Below are 26,039 nucleotides of genomic sequence, written 5' to 3'. Positions count from 1 at the left end.
ACTTTAACTTAATCTTTTTTAAGGTGGCTGGCTCTAGTCTCACAGTCTTTCTTCCCTCACCCCTGAACTCGCTCTTAATTATTTCCCCTTTCCGTTTGGAAATTTTGCTTATTCGTTTCCTTTTCTCTCCTATCTGGTTATATAATTCTCCTTTCCCCTTCTCTGAGCCAAATGGATTCCCCCCACTTTTCTCCTCTCCTTCAACTAATTTTGTTCATTATATTTTAAAATTTCATTTCTTTGGGTATCCCTTTTCACAAAGGATTTCTCTTGCTTTCGTCATTATGCATCCTCTCTGCTATTCCAGTTCTTTATTCTCTGGTTTGTGACCCCCTCCCTGTAAACATCCACGCTCTCTGATTTCTATTTCTCTTGCAAAACTTCTCAGCCATTCTAGGCTCTTCTCTCTAGGCAACATAAAAGGAGAATGCCCTTCCCAGTGTGCCTTACAGAACAGTGCCAGAGAATCACGGGCCTTAGGATACCCCTCCATCACCATGATGATGATGCCCTCTCCCAGTTACCTCTCAAATCTCCCTGGGCTCATGTTCTTCCATTCCCAGGTGTCCCAGGAGTTCCAACTGTCTCCCCCCACCGGAGTTTGATGAGTGGATTTTATAAATAACAAATTCCCCACACTAACCTCAGTGCAAGGTGCCTCTCTCCCTTCCTTCACCCTGAGGGGCATCAGTGGAATTCCCTCCCACTCCCAAAGCAAGGCCTTTTCCCTTCCCACACTTTCCTGAAGGTTCTGAGACCACACCTGACCCCCACTCAGTGTAGCACATAACACACTCCTCTCTCTGCTCCCTCCCTCTCTCCATGTCCCTTCCTAGTAGTCCCACAAAACTCGATTCCCCAGATTCTGTCCAGAATGCCCTAGGGCCGCCCCTTCCCTGCTTCCACTGGGCTCCTGCCTTCCCTGTCTGTCTCCCGGTGCACATTTAGAAAGAAGCCTCTAACTAGTTTTATCATTCTGTCAGTGCTCTCCATTCCTCCTAAATTTGTTGTCTGGGGTATTGGAAAAGCAAATAATCTCTTTAATTCCACCTGTCTTTCTAAAAAAAAGTTTCAGATACCTTTCTTATGGAACATGCATCCTCTTTCATTTGTAGTGAAGGCCAGATTTTGCAGGGCTCGCCCCTCTGAGCTGCATAATTGAGCCCCATTGCTCTCAGATCACACTCCCTGCATTTTCTAGCTGAATATATTCCTGCATCATTCAGATTTTTTTTTCTTTTATATTTCAGTCTTTCTTCTGATCATTTGCAGAATTTCTTGCTTCTGAATTGGTTGTATAGTTGGATTTTTTCCCAAAGTGACCTGTAATTTTTTTTTTTTTTTTTCTGATTGATGCTATTTTATTCCATGTGTTCAGAACTTCCGGGCACTTGTTTCTTGCACTATCAGGACTTTTTGCCTTGTCTTTGGGTGAACAGTGGATGCTGAGGAGTGTTTCAAGGCCCTTCCCCTCACTCCATTTCCTGTGCTACTCCTTGCTCACCAGAGACTAGGCAGGTGCCAGGCTTTACAGCACTGGCACTAGGGGTTGCTGCGGCCACCATGCTTGAGCTTTTGTGCCACTGGTTGTGGGGGCACCAACGCCCCAGTCTGGGGAGTCTCTACAGCACTGCCCAGTGGGAAGGGGAACAAGAGCAAGTAGCTACCCTTTATAGAAAGCCTGCATCAGGTTTTGGGTCTGTTAATGTGGCACAGGAAGCAAGAAGCGGGGGGGGATTGGTCCTTGGTGAGCTCAAGGCCACTGTGTCTCAGTTCACCTTTTTTTTTTTTTTTTTTAAAACCTTTGGGATTCTAGGTGTCTGGATCAAAGCTTTTTAAAATATGGGTTGCAACCCCATATGCAGTCAAATAAGTAAATGCAGGGGTGGCACAAAATTTGGCAACAGAAATAGGTTTCAGAACACAAAAAATCAAATCAAAATCAAATGCATAGAGAACTCAAGCAGTTTCTGGCACTGCTTGTTGCATCACCAGCTTCACTGCAGCCTGGGTTGGGAATGCACAGCGTGTGCACTTTGCATGCACAAGTGCTGCCAGAAGCACCTCAGCTAGGATTCCAGATGGGGTCGCGTAAAAATCTCTCCAATGAAAAGGGACCGCGGGTGGAAAAAGTTTTAAGAAGCCCTGTCCCAGATCATGGAGGCAGCCTAGGTTGCTTTATCTTTGGTGCATAATTTATGCTTTGGAGAGGCTTGTGAGGTCTTGGGGATCAGAGAAAATATCTAGTCCTCCCTCTTGTTGCTCACATGACCTCAAAGTCACAGAATAAGCTTTTAAGTTTGGGAGCTATTTTGGGCTCCAATTAGATCTCAGACACTTACTAGCTGTGTGAGCCTCAGCAAGTCACTTCACTGTTTGTCTCAGTTTCCTCCTCTGCAAAACAAGCTGGAGAAGCAAATGACCAACTCCTCTAGGATCTGTGCTAAGTTGGACATGACTAAACAACAAGAAATAGCACCAACCACCCAGGGTTGTTGTGAAGATAAAATGAGTACTCAGCACGGTAGATAAGCAGATACATGCTGCAAATTTCTAGTAATTAGGAATGGTTTCATTATTTTTAATATACACCATGGCTAGCATAGTGCCAGTCATATCATAGGTACTAAATAAATGCTTAACATTTAAATATTACACAAAAGAAAATGTGTAAACCTTAATTTGCTATGTAAATGCTATTATGAGGAAGCTATGGGTGACTATTCTCTTCATTTAATCATTCTAAGGCTAAATATACCACTCAGTGAGAAATTAAGTCTTCCCTCTTAGCATTCTACATTTTTTACTTTTAATTTTTGTTGATCTTTTTGTTTTCTATCAATCACTTAAATTTCCTCTTGTCTTCCTTTTCAAGTCATTTCATAACAAATATTTTAAGAGAAAAATATCAATAAAACTAATTAATATTTAAATAACCATAAGCAACATCAGTGTTCACACATACAGAATCCCCACCTCTTTGAAAAAGTAGATGGGATGTAAGATGGTGTCTTTTCATAATAATTCTTGGTATCATTCTATGCCTCTTTCTTGACCTTAAAATTTAAGGGAAATTATTTTTTCCTTTCTATACAAGAAGATAAGAGAAAGTTGCCTCTGCATAGCAACTATGCACCTTATTGTTGTAATGAATATTGTGAGGTTATTAAGTGATTGAATAACTTGTTCTGGGATACCCAACAAGTGCTAGACGTGGGGTAGAGGTCATTCTGTCTCTAAAAAGCCAGCCTTCTCCTACCATTTCATAAATGCTGCCTTTCGAGTTCTGCCTACTAGTAGCAGCAGTAATCATTGCCACAGGAGAAAGGAGTATGAGTTCTCATACTATATCTATATTTGTGGATGTGTTTATGGATTAACAAAAACACAAAGCACCATGTTGATCTGCTAACATTTAAGTCAAATCACATTCTGTGTATAAGATGATATTTAGTTTATCTTTCAATCTGATACAGAATGCAAACAATGTACAATTCTTAATTTCCAGATCCTACAGTAAATAATGTAGTTCTAGCATATGTCTAGAATTGTCTAATTACTATTTTCGGAAACAAAAATTTTAACTTGAAGTTAAAATCTGTGGCATAATGAAAAATCATAAAATTCCTACTGGGGGCTAAAATAACTTCTATTTATAATTTCCCAATGTGTCTGTCCTTTCATTCCTAAGTTCAGTTTGCAAGATGGCAAATATAATTTTGATCCTCTGCTTCCATTAAGTTTAGTGATGAAATGCTCAAAAGCAATTATTTCTTTATTAACTTGCCACATGGTAAGTGATCCCTTTAGGCTTTTAAGTCTTGAATTGCTATTAAATATCTAAGAGGAAAAAATTCACTTTATCAACGTTCTTAAGTAACTACTAAAATCCAGGAGATTGACTTTGCTGAAGTGTGTGATTGTAAATATACTTAGCTAGCAGTCTTTAAAAAATGGATTAAAGGAATAGCAAGGTAATGCAGTGGATAGAGCATCAGTCCTAAATTCAGGAGAACCTGAGTTCAAATCTGGTCTCAGATACACTTAACCCCAATTAACTCAGAAAAAAAAAAAAGATTAAAAAGGCATACTATAGTTTATACTAAAAGAATAAAGATTTTTATTAAGCATTGTAAGTTGCATTCAATAGCCTTCAAATACACCACACCACAATCCATCTACAGTCAATCAAACCCAACAGTAGTTCATTCTTGCACAATCCATGAGTTAGGGCAGAACTCCCTTCAACTTACATTAAGATACCTACTTAGCTCTTGCGGGCAGGGAATGGGGAATTACACCTCATTTCTGATCACTAATGTGTGATGAAGAGCATCAGGAGAATTATATGAAAACGAATATAAAGAAATGATTCTGATTTCGAAGTACATTAAGTTTGGAAACACTAACAAAAACATCAAAATGATACAGGTATATTTGCTTATACTAAATTCTTGATGGGAAAGTTCTCAAGAACAAGCAATTTGTTTCCTGCTACAGAAGGGGGGTAGTTTTTGAAGATCAAAGCTTTTTTTTTTGTTTTTCACAGAATTCATATTTGCTAATATGAAGGCATAAAACAGCAACAGAGAACAATAATGCATACAGCAATGAGTACACCAGGGTAACGTTGATATTCAAAACGGCTAGATAATTTTTTTAAGTTTTAGAATAAATGCAACAGAGGTCAATAATCACAAAATTTTAAGGTTAGAGCAAGATCAGTCAATGACTAAACATAGTTAACATCTTTTATAGGACTATTACTGATTATTAGCTTTTTTGTTTTGCAAATGGGCACAGTACTTGTAAGAATGGAAGAAAGGACAATAACATGCATAATATTAACTACACACTTTAAAAATTATGAACCATGCAGAAGTTTAGCTCAAATAGTAGTACTAATGGTCTACGTCCGATTCAAAACCACATAGTTCATTGATCACGGATGCATGGTATTAGTCACAAAAAGTTTCAGAACACATTGTGTTGATTTTGAAAGGTCATTTGCATCTTCTATGATTTCAAGTTTATCTCCATTGAACTTGCTTGTAAAGTATGTATGACGTACTGTAGAGTGAAAATCAGCAGAACTGCAAGATTACTCTTATAATTTTTAGTTTCGATAGTTGCACATTTTTAACACAAAAGAACCACATCAACAGTGATGAAATTTTAAGTAAGAAAGAAAAACTGTGGTTGTGCCTTATTTTTTTCATAATCATGAAATCAAAGCCTTAAAGAAAGCTTTTATTGTGACACAGTAATGCAAAATCAAATATAATGGCATACATATGGTGCCAAATACTAAAAATTATATTTTAAGCTATATATACTTAAAGACTGCCAAAATTTGTTTTCTTTATATTTCAAGAAACAAAACTACAAGCTTTTGTCATAACCAGTTTAAACTTTTATGTATACTTCATTTTAAGTGCGGGAGTCAAATGCTCTTCATTTTCTTTCTTTTTTTTGTGTTTTATTGTAGCATTTTGACTACAACTGGTTAAAACTAAAAATGTGTTGTTTAAATCTCTGACATCAAAGAGGGATCCGAATTTCCAAAGTCCTCATTTTTCTCTTACGGAAAGGAAAAAATGTACATAACTGTAGGCTCTCTTTCTTTCCAGATATTCCTAATCCTTACCATTCCAACATCCTTCACCCTCTATAAAAAATAAGTTTACTCTTCTTTTTTTAAGACAGCTGCCTCAAGAGTATCATCTTTATGGCAAACACTGTCTGCATTTAGTGCATTTAAGTGAGGATTTGTATTGCACATTTTAGAGTCATTACTCAAGGCACTTTCAGACTGGTTGGAAGCCCTGCCATCTGCTGTATTCCCATTCATCTGGGAAGCTGGTTTCTCTTCATTCACTACTCCATTTTCAGCCAGGGATCCATCTGAAGACACGACTGAGGATTTTGATTCCTCTGATTTTGACTTAAGTTCTTTGGCCACTTCTTCTGCTGAAGCAGCATAAGGAGGTTTACCCTGTTCAACACAAGAGAAAATGAGAAGTAAGAAAACTTCAAGGGGTATGCTGGTGAAGAAAGGACATCTGACACTAGTCAAATGATACTTGAACAAAACAGACAACAGTTTTACCTCCATGTATATGGTAGGTACCCAGTAGTAGTCCAAAAAGGCTGTGTATTTCACTTGATTTTCCTATCACCTCTGCCTCACATCACAGTCTCCCTTAGGGTTGCTTTCCAGGGATCACTAGCTTCGATACCTTCCAGTTTTAAGTTCCCTCTCCTCTTCTTAATCACTTGATGTTGTCAATGGTTGGCAAAAGGGCAAGTGCCACTGAAGGGATTTTGCCAAAGTCCTAGATAAGCACCTCACAGTAGGCTTTGCAAAAGTTTATTAAATAAGTGAATCAAACATACACGCCTCGAACACAGAACACACTTGGGGTTGTTTTTGAGCACGTGTGAGATAAATATAAATGTTTCTGTGCAGAAGCAACACTGATTTCTCTCCTTCCCCCAATAACTGGATTATAAATGAGGCATATTAATCCTATAAATGAAGAACCATTCTCATGTATAAATCCAAATGTTTATATTAAGTTTATTAAAGTGAAAACTTATTTTCTAAGTGATATGTTCATGCTGTACTTGGATCCAAATGTTAAAATATGAATTTTTACTTTGTAACGAAATAATTTCTAAGAGAACTACAATGACAAACAAAAATGATAGGTTTATAGTTGGCTTGGTTTTATTTTTCTATAGCTTAAAACACTTTCAAGATGTTTAAAAAAAAAGTTTGTCTTAAAATGAAGTAAGCAATTTGGATTCTGCTTTTCTCATAAAGGTTAAAAATTCCTTGTAGATGTGTAACCAAAAGCTACCCAATAATTCTCTTAAGAATCAGAAAATCAGAGTGATACATAAAACAGGAGCAAATCTTTATTTGCCCTCCTAGCACAGCTCCCCTCATTTTACAGAGGAGAAAACCATTCACTAGGGAAGAAACTGAGACTTCTGCCTTCTAATTCACTGCATCTTCCTCTAGTCCAGGATAGAATAGCCTTGTGGACAAGGTGATATGTACTAAGAGGGTCTTGGAACTGGCTGAATGATTGAAATCAGAGAGAGATCATAAATGTTCTAATGTCCAACTTGGAAAGAAGTCTCTAGGAGAATGCTGCTCCAGGATCTATTATTCTTGGACCTGAGTTGCTTGACTTTTTTTAAAAAAATCATTATCTATATGAAGGCACAAATGGCATGCCTACCCAATTTACTAACAAGCTGGGTAAGAGTCAGTATCTTGGATCATGACAGACCAAATTTAATAGAAGGAAATTTAAGAGAAATACAAGTGAATCTCAGCTAAAAAGAACTTAAGATTCTTCAAATCACAGAATTCTTAAAGGTCATATAGTTCTACAGACAAGGAAATGAAGGCACAGGGAAGTTAAGTGATTTGTCCAAGCTAAATGGGGAGTGCTGAGTCCTTTGTTTGTTTCCACTGTACCATTAACAATGCTTCTTGGCTATGTATCTGTTTTACAGATGAGGAAACTGAGATGAGGCTTGCCCAAGGCCCCAGGAATGGTGTCATAGGTAGGACAATGATGGGAGATAGAGGGAACAGAAAAGGCAGGCTTAGTGGACCAAAAGGTCCAGATGCATCAAAAGTATGAAAAAGCAGTCAAAAAATTGAATGCCATTTCACATTAGAAGGGCAACCAACAGAGCACACTGGGCACACTACTCACTACTCACTGCTTGTGAGGACCACACTCTAGCAAGAATACTGACAACCTGGAGGATGACCAAAAAACAGTAACCAAGATGAAGAAGACCTGAAACCAGGCTTTTCAATGATCAGCTGAAGGAAATGGGAAGTTTAGCCTGGAAAAGAAAAGACTTTAGTGTGTGTGTAAGGAGTATTTAAACAGCTCTTTTCAAATGTCAGAAGAGACATTAATGAAAGAAAGATATGATTTATTTTGTCTGATGCTAACGGGTAAAACTGAAAGCAAAAGAGCAGTTTCAGAGAAGCACATTTTTTCTTTAAGTGAGAGGAAATTTCTTTCCCATTAAATAAGTTTGAACATAAGAATAAACAACCCAGAAGGCAATATATTCCATCACCCCTTCTCTCTACCAAAGTTACCAAGCAAAAGCTAAAGAAGCACTTCAAGTAAAAGTGAGATGTTATAGAGGAGGAAAACAAAACAAAACAAAAACACAGCACTAGTGGGATCTTGGGCTTCCAGGAAAATGGAGCCCGGGGCCAATCCCTTCATCCTCTCTGTAATCAGATGTCTAAGTCCTGCCATCTAAGAATATCCAGGAGGCCAACCAGTGTCTTGTACTTGAATCCATGACACTTGAAGAATCTATTGAAAGAAATTGGATTTTTGGCATGAAAAATAACAAGTTGTGCTGGCTCCAAATATCTTACAGGCTGTTATGTGCAAGACAGATTAAATAGGTTATATTGGCTCCAAAAAATGAGTGGAAGTCACAAAGAGTGGGCCAATTTAGGCCCAGATACCAGAGGGGAAAAAAATAGCATCATAATAATCAGCTGTCCAAAAACAGAATGGGATTTTTGGGAGGGGTTTGGCTCCTCTGACTTCTAGGTCAAGTAGAATATCAATGACCTCTTGTCAGGCCTATTTTATAGGGATTTCCTTTGAGGTGAGGGTTAGATTGGATCATTATTATAGCCCTCTACATTCTGCAATTTTGTTTCATATTTGAGATTCTTTGAACAGTGCCTTTCAATAATTATCTTGATAAAAAAGAAATCTCATTTAATGTTCTTTCATCAATGAAGTTGATGGAGGAAAAATGACAATTTATAAACATAAGAAGAAAACAACATTTCCTCTCAGATGTTGCCTTTTCAAAAAAAAAAAAAAATTCCATTCTATTATATTTATCTCTCTCTCTCAACCACAAGTGAGAATTTATCACGTATTCACTAGACCAGGGGTTCTCAAACTATGACCTGCAGGCCACATGCGGTCTGACGAGGGGTTATGGCAAATGGATTGAGGGACTGAGACAGAGGGTGAGTTTTTCTTTTTTACTATAGTCCGGCCCTCCAACAGTCTGAGGGACAGTGAACTGGCCCCCTATGTTTGAGGACCACTGCACTACACCTATGTTGCAGTACTCACATATGCAGTCCCTGCCCTAAAAAAGCTTAGGGTCTACTCTGAGTGACCAAACTAAAGTCAACTGAAATCATATAAACCCAATAATAATAATTCTGTGTTAATTTATGTGCTAATTACCAATGGCTACTTTAGAAAGGGTGTTAGGATCAAAAAAGGGGAAAGTTATGGTGCAATGACTTGTGCCTTGCTTGCTGAGGTACATTCTGCTGGGAAGAGCTGAAAGAAAAGTAAAGACCTTATGACAGTGATTGATTTTGATCTCTGGATGAGGATAGGGGTTGGGAGAAGAGTGTAAAAGGAGAAGGTGAAAAGAAAAGAAAATTTGTGCTTTCTCTTCCTCACATGTTTTATCATTCTTGTGCACATGAGTTACTGTTGTTTTTCCCTTTCAGGGAGAAGTCACACCCTCCCTCTATTTATAGATTCTTCCTTCCATTTGGTTCATGTTGTGGTTTGTATTAATGTTTCTGTGTAACCAGGAAAACCAAGTCATTAATAAATTTTGTTAATTTTACATGCTGTATTCCCCAGGTGATAAATGGTACTATTGCTAGCTGAATCGAATGAGCTGACAAGAGCACATGAGAAGAGCAGGATGATGAAACCATCAAATGGAATGGGATGGGAGTGGCAGCTCTCTCCTGAGTGTGTTCCTTATATTAAATCTGTCTCCTCAAGAAAGGATGGTGGCAGGAATGACCGAATAGTGTATTCTCCTAAAAGGTTCAGTAAGAAGACAGAGTAAATCCTAAGTGCTTCTAGTAGAGAGGGGAGATAGAGGTACAGTCAGCAGTGCTGCACACACAATCAGGTCTTAAGAAGTCTTATCCTTGAACTAAATCTCAATTAAGTCTCAGTTCCCTTATGAGTAAGGTGGGATGGTACTAACTGCCTTGTCTCCATTTCAAAATCAGTAAAATAATATATGTGAAGCACTAATGACAGAAGAACAGCACCATTACCTTCAGTGTGTTTTTCAGTTCGAAAGGTTATTGGCAAGAGAAAAATAATGGCATAGAATTACACTTTTGTATTCCTTCTGAGTCCTGCCTGTTGATCACTACACCAGAAAATAGCACTACTGGTGTTCCAAGATAAAAGTAGCATCTTACATATATATCCTTCTTGCACATTATCTTTATCCTCAGGTAGCTATCACAGACAAAAGTAATGAAGTTATATCTTAACCAATTTAGAAACTAATTCAGTTCAAGAGCTATGCTACTGCATGACCCAAGACAATTCTTTTGATAAAAAAATGCTACCTATCTCCAGAGAAAAATGCTACCTATCTCTTGGAGCCTGAAGGCAGACTGAAGCATACTTTTTTTTTTCTGTTTGATATTTTTTTTGGTGTTTTCTTTCACATGACTAATATGGAAAGATGTTCTATATAACTGCACATCTTATCTTATGAGAAGGAGGGGAGAAAGAGGAGAGAACGTGGAACTCAAAATTGTAAAAAGCAAATATTAAAAATGGTTTTTACATTTGACATGAAAAAATAAAATATCAAACAACAACATGGCTAATCTTGTTATCAGAATTCATTTTATCACAATTTAATACAGCTCTTAAATATTTTCAGTGATCGGACCACTATAGGAACAATTTTTTCAACCTTTTCTATATAAAAAGAAAAAATTGTTTCGTTGTGACCCATGAAAAGCACCAGACTTCATTGCTGTTACTGTCACTTCCTGAATAACTTCTATTTTCATGGGGTTTTTGTTGTTGTTATTTTTAAGAAGGAACACTAACTCGACCACAGTTCTCTTGATGAAATCTAAGCTTTAAAAGGCTTTTCCATACTATGTGCACAGGAGCATTTTAACCTGGGGTCCCTTTAGGTTTTTCAGAAAAAAGAAAAACATTCTTTTTGAGGGTCAGATTTCTATGTTACTTAGTGTGAATATTTCAGCCTATCAAATGCAATTTGATGTCAGAAAAGGGAGAGCAGAATAAATCAGAATAGCTATTAACATTTATGGAGTAAGAAGAACTGTAACCTATCTCACAAAGATTAAATGCCATTTGAATAAGTAGAAAGATAAAGGTGGGACATTCTAGAAGGAGAAATAACATGAATAAAAGGACAAAACAATTATTTGTATGGCATGTGTATGGGGCAGAGAAAAGTTAAGTCTTACAAGTCCAAGGTGACTGCTGATCAATGGAAAATGAGATTGAGTGGACTGGATTATAAAAAAGCCTCAAAGGAGTCTGCATTAGATATTAGATGTAATAGATATTGCTTATCTATCTACAGTAGGTCCAGGAGGAAGGGGCAGACTTGACAAGAAAGCTCTTTTAAGAAAATTAGTCTGTGCTGGATGAATTTAGATAAGATAACTTTTGTCAATTGGCAGTAACTCAAGGCATATCCTGATGAAGGACTTTATTAAAATAAAAATCAAGAAAAAGGATAAATCCAAAAAGCACTCACTGTGTTCCTTCAAACAAACTAAAACAACAAATCAAAACTAGAGGTAAGTAATGGTAAGGGGAATACTGAATGAACAGATTTTTAAACTGATAAGAGGCATTTTAAACAAATTGCTCATAGACTTAAATTGGTCAAAAGAAAAAAAAAAGCAAGAGTTAAAATTTAAGAATAAATAGTAGCTAACATTTATATAATTCTATTTTGTACCAGGCATATTGTGCTAAAGCAATCTATAATTATTATCTCATTTGATCTTCACAACAACCCTGAAAGATGAGGAAACTGAGGCAGAAGTTAATTGACTTGCCCAGGGTAACATAGCAATAAATTCAGTTTTTCCTGACACCAGCCTCAGGACCCTATCTATTGTACCATATAACAACCATAGTTACAGTGGGGATCAAAAAACAAACTTTAAAGGTGAAAGCTTAAGGCTAAGTGAAAGCGTAGGAGAGAGTGCTAGATATAATAATGCCCAATGCTGGATGTAGAATAATAATAAAGACTGAGATTAGTCACCTTATATAGTATAACATATAGTAAAAATATATAATATGGATTTAATACACATAATATATAGTATGGACTTGTAATATACACACACATACATAAATGTTGTGTATATAAAGATAAGTCATGTTCCTTTATTGTATTAGGGGTTCCTGCCTTTCAAAAACTATTTTGATAATTATTTTTCTTTTTTCTTAAAGTTTTAAAATTTATTTCAAACTTAATTTAAAAAAATTCCCATATATACAGCTGATATAAAGCAATAAATTTCCATTTCATTAAAATCTATATAATAAATACTACACATTGTTTTCAAAGTTGTCCTTATCTGCTTCCTTTTATTTTCTGTGCAGTTTTTACATTATATCCTCCTCCCCTCCCTTCCCCAAGAAGGCCACAATTAAGCATGGAAACACACACACACAGACACTCACAAACACACATGTAGACATACATATACATAGATGTCTACATACACTCATATACATATATGTAGGACTATACTCATTTCCACTTGCCATCTTTCTCTGAAGGTAGACAGCATCTTCTTAAGTCTAAGTCTTTCCATAATTAAAAAAAAAAAAAAAAAAAAAAAAAAAAAAAAAAAAAAAACAACAACAACAACAAAAAACAACTTCCTACATCATAGCAATATTCCATTCCAATCACATTTCAACTAAGAGTCTTTCCAACCAAGAGGCTGTGTCTGAAAAGTTTTCCCTCCAATTTTTCTGTTTTTGGCTACATAGGTTTTATTTATACAAGAAAATTTTAATTAAAAAAATCAAAATTATCCATTTTATACTTCAACAATGCTCTCATCTTATGATTTAAGGTTTTACTGAATCTAGTTTCTTTACATCTTTCCCTTCCTTAAAATTCCTGACTCCCCGCGTCTTCCAATTCAGCAAGATAATTCTTTAATTAATTTAATTGGGATATAATTATATAAATAGGTAAAATTGTCATGTTTTTTATTTTGCTGACTTTATCTACCCATGAATAATAAATATTACTTCAACTTAGTTAGATCTAACTTCAACAAGTTAGATCTAACTTTATTTGTATAAAATGTGTTTTGTGTTTAGATATCTGTTTTGGCAGGTATATATTCTTTCAGATTTTTTATACAATCTTTTTTATACTAAGGTAATATTTTTCTCTTTTTTGATAATTGTATTTCAATGGAAATGACTTCCTTTTTCACTGTTCACATTTTGTTTTATGCATTTAAAGAAATTATTTTTCAATAGGCTGTCCAAAGGGGTCATAACACAAAAAAGTTAAGACCCTTAAACTAGACAATCTCCTAGATCCATTCTATAATTCTATGAAGGAAAGATTCAGATTACCTTGGTAGTAAGATGAGGTCAGATTTAGAAATATTGGGTTTGTGGTAATGGCAAGGCATTCAGATGAAGATTTCCTATGGGCAGCTAAGATTAATAGGGTTTTGAAATCCAATAGGTCTTGAGTGGGTGACTAGGAGGTGTATCTTCAATGAGATGATGATCAAGACAATGAATGAATGTACAAAGAAGGAAATGATGAGAACAAAGCTTTGGAAGATGTCAACTGTCCTGTGGGAGTTAGGAAATGGAAATGAGAAGAATGGGTAAAAGAAACAGAAAAAGAGCAAATAAGAAAGGTATGAGGAGAAAAAGGAAAAGGGAATTATCATAGAAAGAAGGAATATGTTGGTGAGGATTGTCAAATAATACTAAGAGACTGATTTAGTAAAGTCATTGGTAACTTTAGGGCAAGACTCCAAAAAGATCTCTGAAATGGACACTGTGCTCCTCTCTGATGCTTTTAGTATTGCCCCCTTGACTCCAAGATCCCAAGACTAAAATTAAAAAAAAAAAACAAAAACAAAACCCCCAAAAAACAACAATGGAAAACAACAAAGTATTAGGAAGGATAACATTTTAAATAGGAGGGTTTTCTTGGAATAGGAATTTCCTACTTAGATCATATGAGTGAGCCACTCTTCAAAAGTTTTAATAAGTATTTTTGTTTATATATGTATTATAATTGGTATAAGTATATAAAAATTGGACATTTCAGTTAAATGCAATCACTGTTCTCAAAAGTTACAGTGGTCAAAAAAAGATTATTAAAAGAGGTGTCAAACAGCAATTACAATCTTCTATGGTAGACATGCTCAGATAAACTAGGAAAAAAACAATTAAAAAAGGGTAAGTTAATAGAATTGGTTAAAATAGTACAGAAAGGGGAGAAGGATAAAATTCTAAAAGCTCCTTTTACATCTTCCCCCCTCTTAAGTCCTCAAATCATCTGTTTTTAATGAAAAATATTTAATATAAACTTGTTCCTGAAATATTTTGGATCACTTTCATTAAATCTCTCGTGACAAGTGTTTTACAATGGTTAGCTGTTAACAACATGCTAATATTCCCATTAATTTTTAATAAGCAAAAATGTCAATGATTTGCTAGCAAAGAGATCATTCTAAAGTTCCTTTCCTGTAGAGACCAGTAAAGAAAATAAAAATCATGGAAAGTGGAGAATTAATTTAAGATAGTATATGGGGTAAAACAAGGAAATAACTTCTGATTACCTGAATTGCTCCCTGGCTTTTATAACCTCTTCCATAGTACCTTCCACCTCTTCCAAATGTTCTAATCACTGGCGTGGAAATAACTCCTCTCGGACGCCTAAAGTATAAAACAAAAACAAACTCAGTTTTTTATAGACAATTCTTCAAATAAAGTAAAATGATTCTTAGAAAGCTAATACAATGGACACAAACTGGATTTAACTTAATGTTCAGAACAGTTATGCTCAAAGGTTTAAGGCAATACCAACTATGTATCTGCCCAAGTATCAAACAGGAGGTATAGGGTATCAATATCTTTGTGTTTTGTGGGTAAAATTAAATTTTTAACAATTAATGAACAACTAAGTCAACAATTAGTGAATATAAATAAAATGGCTGCGCAAAGCACTAAACTGTGAATTCAAAGATAAAATATCTCTTTTTACTAGTAAATTGAAGTCAATTGTTGACTTAGTTTATTAAACCTATATTACTAAAGGGAAATTTTTTTTTTTTTTTTGAAAACAGAAAAACTAAGGGATCATTACTTATAACTTAATACATACTCATTTCATGTAAAAACATTGAGGAAACAGTAAAAGTTGTTTTCCACCAATGTAAAAAGAACTTTTGCCCCTAGTACAAAATGGAATCTAAACTCAAAACTAAAAACCAGACAAATCTAACAGGAATTATTTTCATTTGAATGGTTACATTTAAACAAAAATTATTTTAAAATGCTTTATCAATTATAGGAACATCAGATACAATTCTGACTTGCTTCAGGTATCTTAATTTAAAAGAAAAGCAGAAGAGGCAGGTAGGCAGTGCAGTGGATAGAGCACCAGCCCTTTAGTCAGGAGGACCTGAAACCTGAGTTTAAATCTCAGACACTTAACACTTACTAGCTGTGTGGTCCTGGGCAAGTCATTTAACCCCAATTACCTCAGAGGGAAAAAAAAAAAGCAATAGTACCCTCAGTCAGTTCAAAAATAAATAAATAAATAAATAAACAAACAAACAAACAAACAAATAAATAAAGTATTTCTTAAGCCTATCCCATATCCCAGACATTGGCTGAATGTTAGGGATATCAAGCTAAAACTAAAATAATCTCTGCCTTTAAGGATCTTAGATATAGATATATATAAGACAAGATGATAATAGACACAAATAAGCATATAGACAATAATAGGGATGTAGACTAGACTGGTGATTTCAATGGTAAAGGTCCATTATTATTATTGTTTTTGTAGAGAACTTTATATAAAATTTTAAGTTCCAAATTTTTTCTCTTCCTATTCCCAAACCATTGAAAAGGCAAGAAAAGCAAAACCACTTATAAATATGTACAGCTATGAAAAAACAAAAACAAAAACAAAAACAAAAACAAAAACAAAAACAAACAAACAAACAAACCCTGAATTAGCCACTTCCAGAAACAAAAATACTTCAATTTCAATTCAAGAGTCCATCAGTGCTCTATATGGAGATGTATGCCATGTTTTATCACAATCCTTTTGAACTGTGGTGGGATACTGCATTGATCAGAGTCACTAAGTCATTCATACTTAATTATTGTTACAATGTAGCTATTTACTTTGTGTTCTTCTGGTTCTGCTCACTTCACTTTGCATCAGTTCATACTTGTATTCCCAGGTTTTTTTTAAAATCACCCCATTATAATTTCTTATAGCACAACAGTATTTTATTGGGTTTATATACCATTATTTCTTCAGTCACTCTCCAATTGATAAGTATCTTCTCAATGACCAATTCTTTGTCACCACAAAGAAAAAATTGCTATAAAATTTTTTGAACATATAGATCCTTTTTCTTTGATCTGTCTAGAGTATAGCCTAATAGTAGAATGTCAGGTCAAAAGGAATAAACACCTTTACAGCCTTTTGGGCACAATTTAAACCTGTTCTCTGGAATGATTCTATCAATTCACAACTCCATGTTGTATCACAGTGGATTTTCTGACACTTTCTCTAACATGTTATTTTCACCAATCTGTGAGGTGGAAGCTTAGAGTAATTTTAATTTGCATTTCTCTGATGATCAGTGATTTAGAGTATTTTATATAGCTACTGAAACCTTGGAATTTTTTCTTCTGAAAAATGCCTATTCACATCTTTTGACCATTCGTCAACTGGGTAATGGCTCTTAATTCTTATATAAATCTGGCTTAGTCTTTGTTGGGAACTCTGTATGAAGAAATTCCCCCTTTCAATAAAGGTCAACACCTCTTCTTTGACTTATATAGTTTTTTCTTTCCTTTAAAAATTGTTTGTTTCTTTTTTTATACAAATTGAAGGAAAACATAATAGAGTAGATTCTCCCACCAGAAAATTATATACACCCAATTTTTTCCAAGCTAGGAGAGTTGCTGGCTTATCCCATTTATAATAATCTCGCTGCAGCAATCAATTTTCTTTTATGTTTGGAAGATATGGAAGAAAGACAAAATGAAAAGACTTTTAAAATAATATTCTAAGTCCCATCTACCAGCAGTTCAAGTGGCGATGGGAGAATCCTGGTATTTTGGATAGCCTGATGAGCACGTTGAAATCAAACAGCTTGTTTGTATTCTAAAAATATTATACCCAAACAAATGATGTATATATTATGGCACTCAAAACCCTTCAAGTGGAAATGGTAAACACCTGTTATGATAGTTCCACACTAACTTTGTTCTGCTCTTTCTTCATTAGTGGCTGATCTTCCTTTTCCATTGTCTTCCTTTCTTGTTCTGCTGCTCTCTTTTCTCTGTTGGCTATTTCCTGCTGCCTTGGGACTTCCTCTGCCTGCCAGGCTGTATCTTCTCCTTCCCATGCATTTATATTCTCCTCCCAGGTATCTAAGCTAGTTAAATTGTATAGCTGCTAATCTCCTGGAGAAACCTGAGGTACTATCTGGGAGGCCAAAATTTAACTGTTCTCAATGATTTTCTGTGTTTTCCTTACATTTGGTGCCATGTCTTTAAAATAGTCAGGTTTCCATTGTTCCATTTCCATTCCCTCCTTCAATCTTTATACTTGGGGGTGCATATTCACCCCAGGAACTCTAGTTTTCAACTTCTGACTGCTAAGGAACTGGCCAATTATCCCCTGTGCTTTTTAAAGTTAGTTGATCTCCACTTAATTTCCATCCTCTGCCAGACCTGCATATTACTATGTTAATGAATAAGAGTGCTATGGCTAGGCAGGTACAAACTTTAAATACTGAAACTATGGGACAGCCAAGCAGAACCCACCCCTTTCCCTCCCTGCCAGAGACTGAGCTACCACAGGCTATGCACCACACATAGGCACATACCTGCCAATTTATATAGTGTTAAGAGAACTGTCTACAGTTCTAAGAGAAAGTAACCTAAGCTAGTAGGATTATGTAGTCAGTGTATCTAAATAGAACTTGAACTTAAGATTTTTTTTTAGCTTTTTAAATTTAATATTTTTTTCTAGTTAAATGTAAAACAATTAAAAAAAATCTTTCGAGTTCTTTCCCTTCCCACATTATCCCCATCTTAAGAAGGCATATGTGAAGTTATGAAAAACATTTCCATAAGTCATATTGCAAAAGGAGACGTAGATCTCTGACACCCTCCTCCAACCCCCCCACCCTCAAGAATAATAAAGTTAAAAAAAAATAAAAATGCTTCAATCTGTATTCTGACAAAATCATTTCTTTTTTCTGGGGTATGGATAGTATATTTTCTCCTAAGTCCTTCAGAATAGTTCTGGATCACTATACTGCTGAGAATAGCAAAGTCATTCACAACAGATCATTCTACAACATTGCTATTACTTTATATACAGCACATTTCACTTTGCATGAGCTCATGGAGGTCTTTTGAAGGTTTTTCTGAGGACATCCTGCTCATCATTTCCCATTAAGAGCAATAGTATTCCCATCACAAAGGCTAGCTTTCTGCTCACTGCATTCTTCTTCATAAAAGATACAAAATAGACACCAAGTAATTTTGAGAGGGAGATCTATCAGGTGAGGGAAGATGGTAGATGGTGGATGGCAGAGATAGAACACAGCCAGGCTGGGTGTGCATCTTGTGCCTATGCAAAAGCACAAGATAGGACATGGAAGGAAGGGCAAGAAAGCCAAACTGGCTGTATTATAACATTTAAGAAGGTGAATTAAGAGTCATACTGAGGAAGGTAAAAAAGGAAAGTTGTGAATAACTCTAAATGACAAATTAAAGAGTTTGTATTTGAGCCAATTTATTGAGTAGAGAATGTGACATGGGCAGATCTAAGGCTTAGGAAAAATAACTTTAGCAACTATGTGGAGGAAAGTGTATAGATCTAAGGCACAGAGATCAACCATAATAGTTCAAACAAAAAGTTACTAAGTTTTGACCTAGGTTAATAGCTGAATGAATAGAAAGATTGGGTCAGATACAAGAAGTGCTATAGATGGAAATATGATAAATATAGGGCAACTTAAAGTATATATAAAATCGATTTAATATAATGTCACAGAGAATACTACTTTTATTGAGGCATCATTTAGTCCACTGAAATGAGGAAGTTTCAACTAATTTAGTAAGGTATTTGTATATGTGTGTGTGTGTGCGCGCGCGCGCGCACACACATTGTGGTTGTTGTTTTTATTTATTTTATTTGAAAAAATAGAGAGAGAAAAAAATACAAACAGAAAAGGAATACAAAACAAAATAAAGCAAAACAGAAGAAAACACTGTCATGTGCCAGCAGAACACTAGGGAAGATTCAAAATATATAACAAATGACCAGATCAAGAAAGAAAATATATTCCTTGTAAATTGTTTCTTGGCTCTCTGCTGCACACTTTACTTACTTTATTCTTTTTTCCTCCTCTTTAATCTCCCTCTTCCTTCCAAGCAGTCTATACTTAAGAACCCCCCTCCACCTCCCCCAAGCAAGCTATAGTTAAGACAAGATATATTTATGTATACATATGTAGACATTCAGAGATACATACCCCCCCCCCAACATCTTTTGTATTCCTTCTGACTCTTTAATTAAATTCTGCTGCCTAACTTGCCTTATTATTAATTAACCTCCTCTCACCCAGGAATCCCTCCCTTGTTTTCTTCCCTCACCCTTTGCTTCCCCATCTCTCCCCTCTTATTTCTTTATAAATTTTGGAGGATGCTACACCCCTTCATGATATCTATGTAGTGTTGCCTATTGAACCCATTCTTGATATGAGTAGGTTTTCAGAACTACGAGTCCTTCATCCCCTTCTAATATCTCTATGTCTATTCTTCTTCTTCTGTGTCTCATTTGTATGAAATAATTACTATTTTTACCTTAACTTTGCCAATCTTTCTTTTGAGCTTATCCTATTGTTGATGTAAACCTTAAACATATAGTATATATATTTCCCATGTAGAAAAAACATAAACAATGTGTCTCATGTTTCAACAGTTTCTCCATGTTGAGTTCCTTAAAATCAATCTTTAATATAAAACTTTTACCTATAAAATTTTCTGTTAAGTTTGGGGTTAGTTGACAGAAAGTTCTGAAAATCTGCAAGTTTGTTTTTCTCATTCAAAATTATAGGTAATTTTGATGGATATGGTATTTTTGGCCACAAGCCTTGTTCTTTTGATTGTTGGTAGATATGATTGCAAGACCCATAGTCTTTTATTGTGGCTGCTGATAAGTTTTGTACAGTTTTAATTTTAACTTCTGCGTATTTGATTTTTTTTTTTTTCTTGTTTCTTGCAAAAATTTCTCTTTGATCTGGGGGGTTTTGAAATTTAACAATAATTCTGTGTGTTTTCCACAAAGGATCTCTTTGAGGTGATCAGTGGATTTTTTTCTATTTCTACTTTCCCTTCATATTCTATCATTCCAGGACAACTTTCTAGGATTATTTCCTGCATTACTGAATCAAGGTTTTCTTTTTGGTCACAACTTTCTGACAGTCCATTTATTCTTATATTCTCTCTTCCTGATCTATTCTCCAGATCTTTTATTTTTTAATGAGATGTTTCACATTCCGTTCTGTTTTCTCATTCTTTATAATATGCTTTGCTCTTGGTTTCTTATAGGTAAACTGGCTTTTTCCCTTGCCCAATTCTAATTTTCAAAGAATTATTTTAATCTTTGAGACTGTACCTCCTTTTCTAGTTGGTTAATCTTCCCCCCCCGCCATAATCTTCTTCTTGGATGGTTTTGTTTTTATTTTATTAAAGTTTTTCCTCAATGTCTCTCATTTGTTTTTTAAATTCTTTTTTGAGTTCTCTAAATTCTCTCTGGGAATTTCAACTATTACTCTTTGGGGTAGAAGCTTTTTTTATACTAAAGTGTCTTCCTCTGAAGATGAACTCCAATCTTCCTTGTTCCCATATGTTTCAATAGTGAGGTTCTTTCTTCTTTACCAGTTCATTTTTCTTTTTAATAAAATGTACTAATTAGCCTCTCTAATTGTGGGGTGGGGGATGATGCCTCAAGCTTCCCTTCAGCTCTTGACCTCTGACCAGGAACCCCAAACCAAGAGCTCCCTGTTCCTTTGAGCGCCCACAGTCAGCAGCATCCCAGTCCCCCTGATTGTGCACTCACTGGATGATTATTCCTTCTCAAACAGGGCTGTGGCATTGAGTACAGCTGAGTCTGGCATTCCCTGTCTGTCCTCTAGGACTCAGACCCAGACTGTGAGGTGAAGAGTCTCTGTGGTTCCTGCTGAGGCTCCAGCCACAACCAGCTAGCCTGCAAGTGTTTGCACTCAGACAAATTAATCCCCAGCCCAGGATCTTTCTTCAAATCTTCTTTGGTTGTGTCAGTAGGACCCTCTGTTTTACTGTTTGCCCTGAGGTGCAAATTTCTTCTATTTGTGGGAGAACTCAGGAGAGTTTGAAATATAGCAACTTATTTAATCTTCCTAGAATCCTCCTCTTTTTAAAAAACTTGTATTTGCAAAACAAAAATTTTCAATAAATAAAAGGTTTGTTGTAGAAATTTGGAAGTAAAGTTCAGTTATAAAGACGCCAGGGTCAGAGGTGGCTGCTGGGTGGGCAGGAACCCTTACATGGCTGGAAGAATACCATGTGTTGGCTGGGAGGGCTCCTGCCAAAACAAAAATTTTCAATCCAAAGAACAAGCTCTGTATATTGAACTTACAAACTTACCCTCTTGCTGGTCCTCCTACAGAAACAACTTGTAGAGGGAAAGGCCCTCGTCCACCCCGTCCTCGTCTGCTTCCAGCCCAATGACCAACAACGGTGCCAGCTATTTCTAATTTCCCTCCCTGAGAAGGAATAGGTTGGACTCCTGCACAAAAAAGAAAAAAAAAATCTTTACAACCACAGAATTAAAGGTGTTTAATGGAGGCATGTAATTCTTTCACCAACTTTGTTTTATATGAAGACTCCCTGTTCTAGTTTATAGACTTCATTATTATTATGTGGAATATCCATGTCTACCCTTTTTGATTTCAAAAGAACATTTTGTTACTTTAAGAAAAAAAAATCAGGTTAATCATCCCAATTTTTTCCAGTTCAGTGTAAGGATTGGATCTGTTGTCTTATAAAACATGTTAAAGCATGTCCAGGTACTCAAAAAGCTTACATGATATAAGGTACATTGGGCCTAAAATGTGCCTTAGGTCATATATACTAATAGCTACATATAATTTATTATCTCATTTGACCTCATTCTGTTGCATATAGAAACAGATTCTGTAAAGTATGCTACTGAGGGATATTTTCTTTTTAATTTTTAAAATTGTTTTTAACATGTAATTAGGGGTATTACACATGTAATGTTAAAAAAAGTGATTAAGACAGTGTATTCTTCAAACTGTATTCTAAGAAGATTGCCTTTGATTCCAATCTGCAATTTACAGTCTTTTAATATAGTCTTGCTATAAATCTAAAAAGCTAAGCAACTTTTTTGTTAAACATCATTCTTTTCCCTACAATTCTGAGTTAATGCTTAAAATCTATTCAATTTTGCTTCTTATATGTGTCAAATCTTAAATGCCTAGTATCAACAAGCTTAAGAAGGGTTACAAGTATTCAATGTTAATTAACCTAGATTAATTATGAATATATTACATATGGGACAAAATTCTACAACCTACTCAAAAGCCTATAGATAAACAAATGAAAGGATTGTGTCTGAAAAACTGAGGAATGAATTTATGAGTCAGCTTGTGTTCATGTGACTTTAAATGAAGATTATGCATCCTCTTTGGTACTCTAAGTAGCACAGAACTCTCAAAGCAAGGGAGAAGTGGGATTTCAAGTTCCCTCACATAATATCATAGTCTCTTGTCTAGGTTAGGCTGTTACTAGCCCTTAAGAGAGATGAAAAACTGATATTTATTTCAATGTCTTCCAACCAAATATCATTCTTACCTCCCAACCAACCCAAAATTCATCCCAACCATTAGCTAGCTTCACGATTAGGCTGGAGAAATAAATAGCATCACAGAGGAAACTTGTTAAGTCAAGAAGCAGAGGCAGCTTTGCAGAGAACCAAATAGAGAAATTAGTGAGGTAGCACAATGGAAGGAAAGGAAAGCTGTGGAGGAAACCATCCTGGTAAAGGCCTGGATGGGAAAAGACAGTGGTAGTGAAGGCAGATAGGAAACAGAAGGGGGAAGGGAGTAGCAACTTCATAAGCCTGCAAAGAACTAAAGGCTGATATTTTTCAGTAACTTATCTTTCCTATCTTATTGCTATTAAGAAAAAAAAAACATATCCTGCTATGCTATTTAAATGTATTAAATAGACTGAGCTCATAACTGAGTTCATAAGATGATCTTGGCAAATAATAAAAAAGTACAACAACATAAAAGTACAGAACCAGCTTATTCTGTTCTGTAGAGTCAAGGACCAATGTTACATATGTGCCATAAATTTCATATTATTTAGGCAAAATTCATCAACACTTCCAAATTAATTATCCTTATCTAACATATTCCTGAAAAGCAGGTTTTAATTAATGTACAAAAATTTTATGCCAGAACTTTTGGTACAGGATTAAAATTTACCAAATTTTACTGTCTTCTACTGGGAGACACTATTACATATAAAACAATGACACTTTTTTTTTTTTTAAAGTATTTCTTCCTATCATGAATATTGATATCAAATCCATTTGAAAAACTCACAAGAGGACATAGCAACATATTAAGAAGTTACTAAGGCCTGAAGAAAAATTCTAGCTGAAGCTAGCAGTTAGTAAAATGCCATCAAAGGGACCTAGAGGGAAAAATGCTCTGTAGAAGAGGGCAGCAGTTAATAGGCAGTTAAGGAAGAAGAAAAACTGGCCGTCAGTAAGGGGCCAACAGACCATGGCGCACAAGCTGTTGGCAGAAGCTCTAGAAAAGGTGTAGGTATAATTACCGCCCTGTAACTTGCTAGTCCTGCTGCTGTCACTGCCCGAGAAGGCTGCGGAGTGTCCTGCTGTGGCTGCCACCCGGAAGGCACGATAAGCACCTGTCGCTACTGTTTCCCCATAAGGGCCTCCAAAGCCATAGACTCCTGTTAGACCCAGGGCAAAGAGAGACAGGGGATTCACCAGGAGGGAAGAGTTACCTCGGTGCTTGGTTCTAAGTTGTGGTGACTGCCACATTTAAATATGACTTTAAAAAAGTGAAACGTCTACACCAAAAGCTGATTGATAAACAATTTTATTAAACAATTAAGAACACCTCACTATCCTAGAGTTTTGGTTAAAACTGGCAAAACTTGGGTATATCACTTCCCCAGGATCTCCTCTAGAGAGCTGATCCAGAGTATGTGTAAACATTGGTTTTGGGCAAAGGCTAGTTTCTGTTAAAGTTCTAATGATTAGAAACAGAGAAGGGAGTATGTTTATTTTCAGCTTTGGCATCTTACAGGATTTCTACATAACCATAAAAGAGCACATTTACAGATATAAAGAGAGGGTGTCTATCTTGGTTTTAGTTACACTCACAAATTTTAGTGGTTTATAAATTAGTGTTTCTTGATCCTGTTTTTCCTCTCAGTCTTTTGTCATAGATAGATGGATCTTTGAAATGTATACAACTTATTAGTGCCCCCTTCCATTGCCTATCCCCCTGCAGAATTCATAGGTAATACTAACAATGATGAGCTCTAAATATTGTGTTTAGGGTGGACAATTTGAACAGCACTAGAAACAGAGTCCACATTCTACTTTTGCAATTTATGTGAATATATCATTAGATACAATAAAAGATAAATAAGTAAAAGAAAATCCACTTGAGTGGTTAAAAAAACTTTTGCTCTTCACATGTACTTACCAGCAAAACCTCTACCCCTGCCCTGAGGTGGTGGGACTGGCCCAAAGTGTCGAGGATACATTGAAGTTGGATAGAAAGGCAGAGCAGGAGGAGGTGGAAAAGGGAGTGGATGATTCTGCCGGGAGAAATTTAATCCTTCCAGGATGCTTTGGCGCATCTTTTCTACCTTGGCAGCCTGCTCAGCCTAGAAATCAAATATATAATATTTAAAAATTTTTAGCAATAAGTTAAGCTAATACAAATTAACACTGAAAGAAAAAAATATAAAATTACCGAGACATATCTAATTACAAAACTATCAACCAATATGATAACCTTTTAAAATAACACTTTGAGAAATTTGGGCTCAAATCTTAGAAAACATCACAAGGTCTATTATTTGCAAATTCTTATTAATATAATCAAAGGTTATTAAAGTATCTTTACACCACAGACATTGATAAACTTAAAAAAAAAGATAATTTGTATCTAACTTAAAAAAAATACTTAGTGATTAAAAATGTGACTGAGTTGTAAATATAATGCAACAACTTCTACTACTCTTCTTAGAAATATGCCAGTCCCAGGGAGATACACACAGTGGGCAGTAAATGGCTGAATGAAGAGATCAGTAATCTTCCTTTCAATACACATGTATTCACTGCCTTTTTTTTTCTCCTAACCTTTACATTAATACTATTAAGTATTTAACAAAATAACAATCATTATTTATACATTTAAACAGAGTACCGCAGAGACTTGATTTTAAGAGTTATTATACTGAAAATTTCCCTCTTTCATTTCCTCTTAGTTATTGCTGTTGCAAAATAGAAATATTAAAAAGATTTTTGTGAATTTAATTTGTGCAATTTTGACTTTATATCCCCAACATCTAACAACACCCTGGTACATAGTAGATGTTTAATGACTGACTATTTATTGACTAATTCTGCAACTTTAGTAAAGTTATTATTTTTCTCAACTAGTTTCTTTATTATGTGCATGGGGAAAAATGAAGTAAATTGGAATTTCTGGTCTCTACAATTTTTTTCTCTTAAGAAAGACTTTTGAAATTAGCAACTACCAATAAAAATAAAAATTCAGATGCATAAACAAGATTTCTTCTATAGAA

At 35.4% G+C, this 26,039-nt stretch overlaps 1 protein-coding gene and 1 pseudogene across 5 annotated transcripts in view; both read right to left on the bottom strand.

Moving 5' to 3' along the window:
- Nucleotides 1-4,096: 4,096 nt before the first annotated feature.
- FAM120A (family with sequence similarity 120 member A) overlaps nucleotides 4,097-26,039 on the bottom strand; it is a 143,626-nt gene continuing 121,683 nt past the window's right edge. For 3 of the 5 annotated variants that reach the window (XM_074283655.1, XM_074283651.1, XM_074283652.1), the window contains 5 exons: nucleotides 24,929-25,112; nucleotides 24,027-24,164; nucleotides 21,804-21,945; nucleotides 14,690-14,786; nucleotides 4,097-5,995 (listed from right to left, as the gene is read on the bottom strand). In XM_074283655.1, coding sequence (XP_074139756.1) covers nucleotides 5,684-5,995; nucleotides 14,690-14,786; nucleotides 21,804-21,945; nucleotides 24,027-24,164; nucleotides 24,929-25,112 — 873 coding nt within the window. In that variant the 3' untranslated portion in view covers nucleotides 4,097-5,683. The remainder of the gene's footprint in view (nucleotides 5,996-14,689; nucleotides 14,787-21,803; nucleotides 21,946-24,026; nucleotides 24,165-24,928; nucleotides 25,113-26,039) is intronic. The other 2 variants (XM_074283653.1, XM_074283654.1) reach the window with 1 other exon arrangement.
- LOC141552270 (receptor-binding cancer antigen expressed on SiSo cells pseudogene) lies at nucleotides 14,793-21,211 on the bottom strand (annotated as a pseudogene).

The sequence above is a fragment of the Sminthopsis crassicaudata genome, chromosome 1 (genome assembly GCF_048593235.1).
Source record: "Sminthopsis crassicaudata isolate SCR6 chromosome 1, ASM4859323v1, whole genome shotgun sequence".
Classification (NCBI taxonomy): domain Eukaryota; kingdom Metazoa; phylum Chordata; class Mammalia; order Dasyuromorphia; family Dasyuridae; genus Sminthopsis; species Sminthopsis crassicaudata.
Note: the sequence above shows the minus strand (reverse complement) of the source record. Positions and strands in the feature narration are given on the sequence as shown.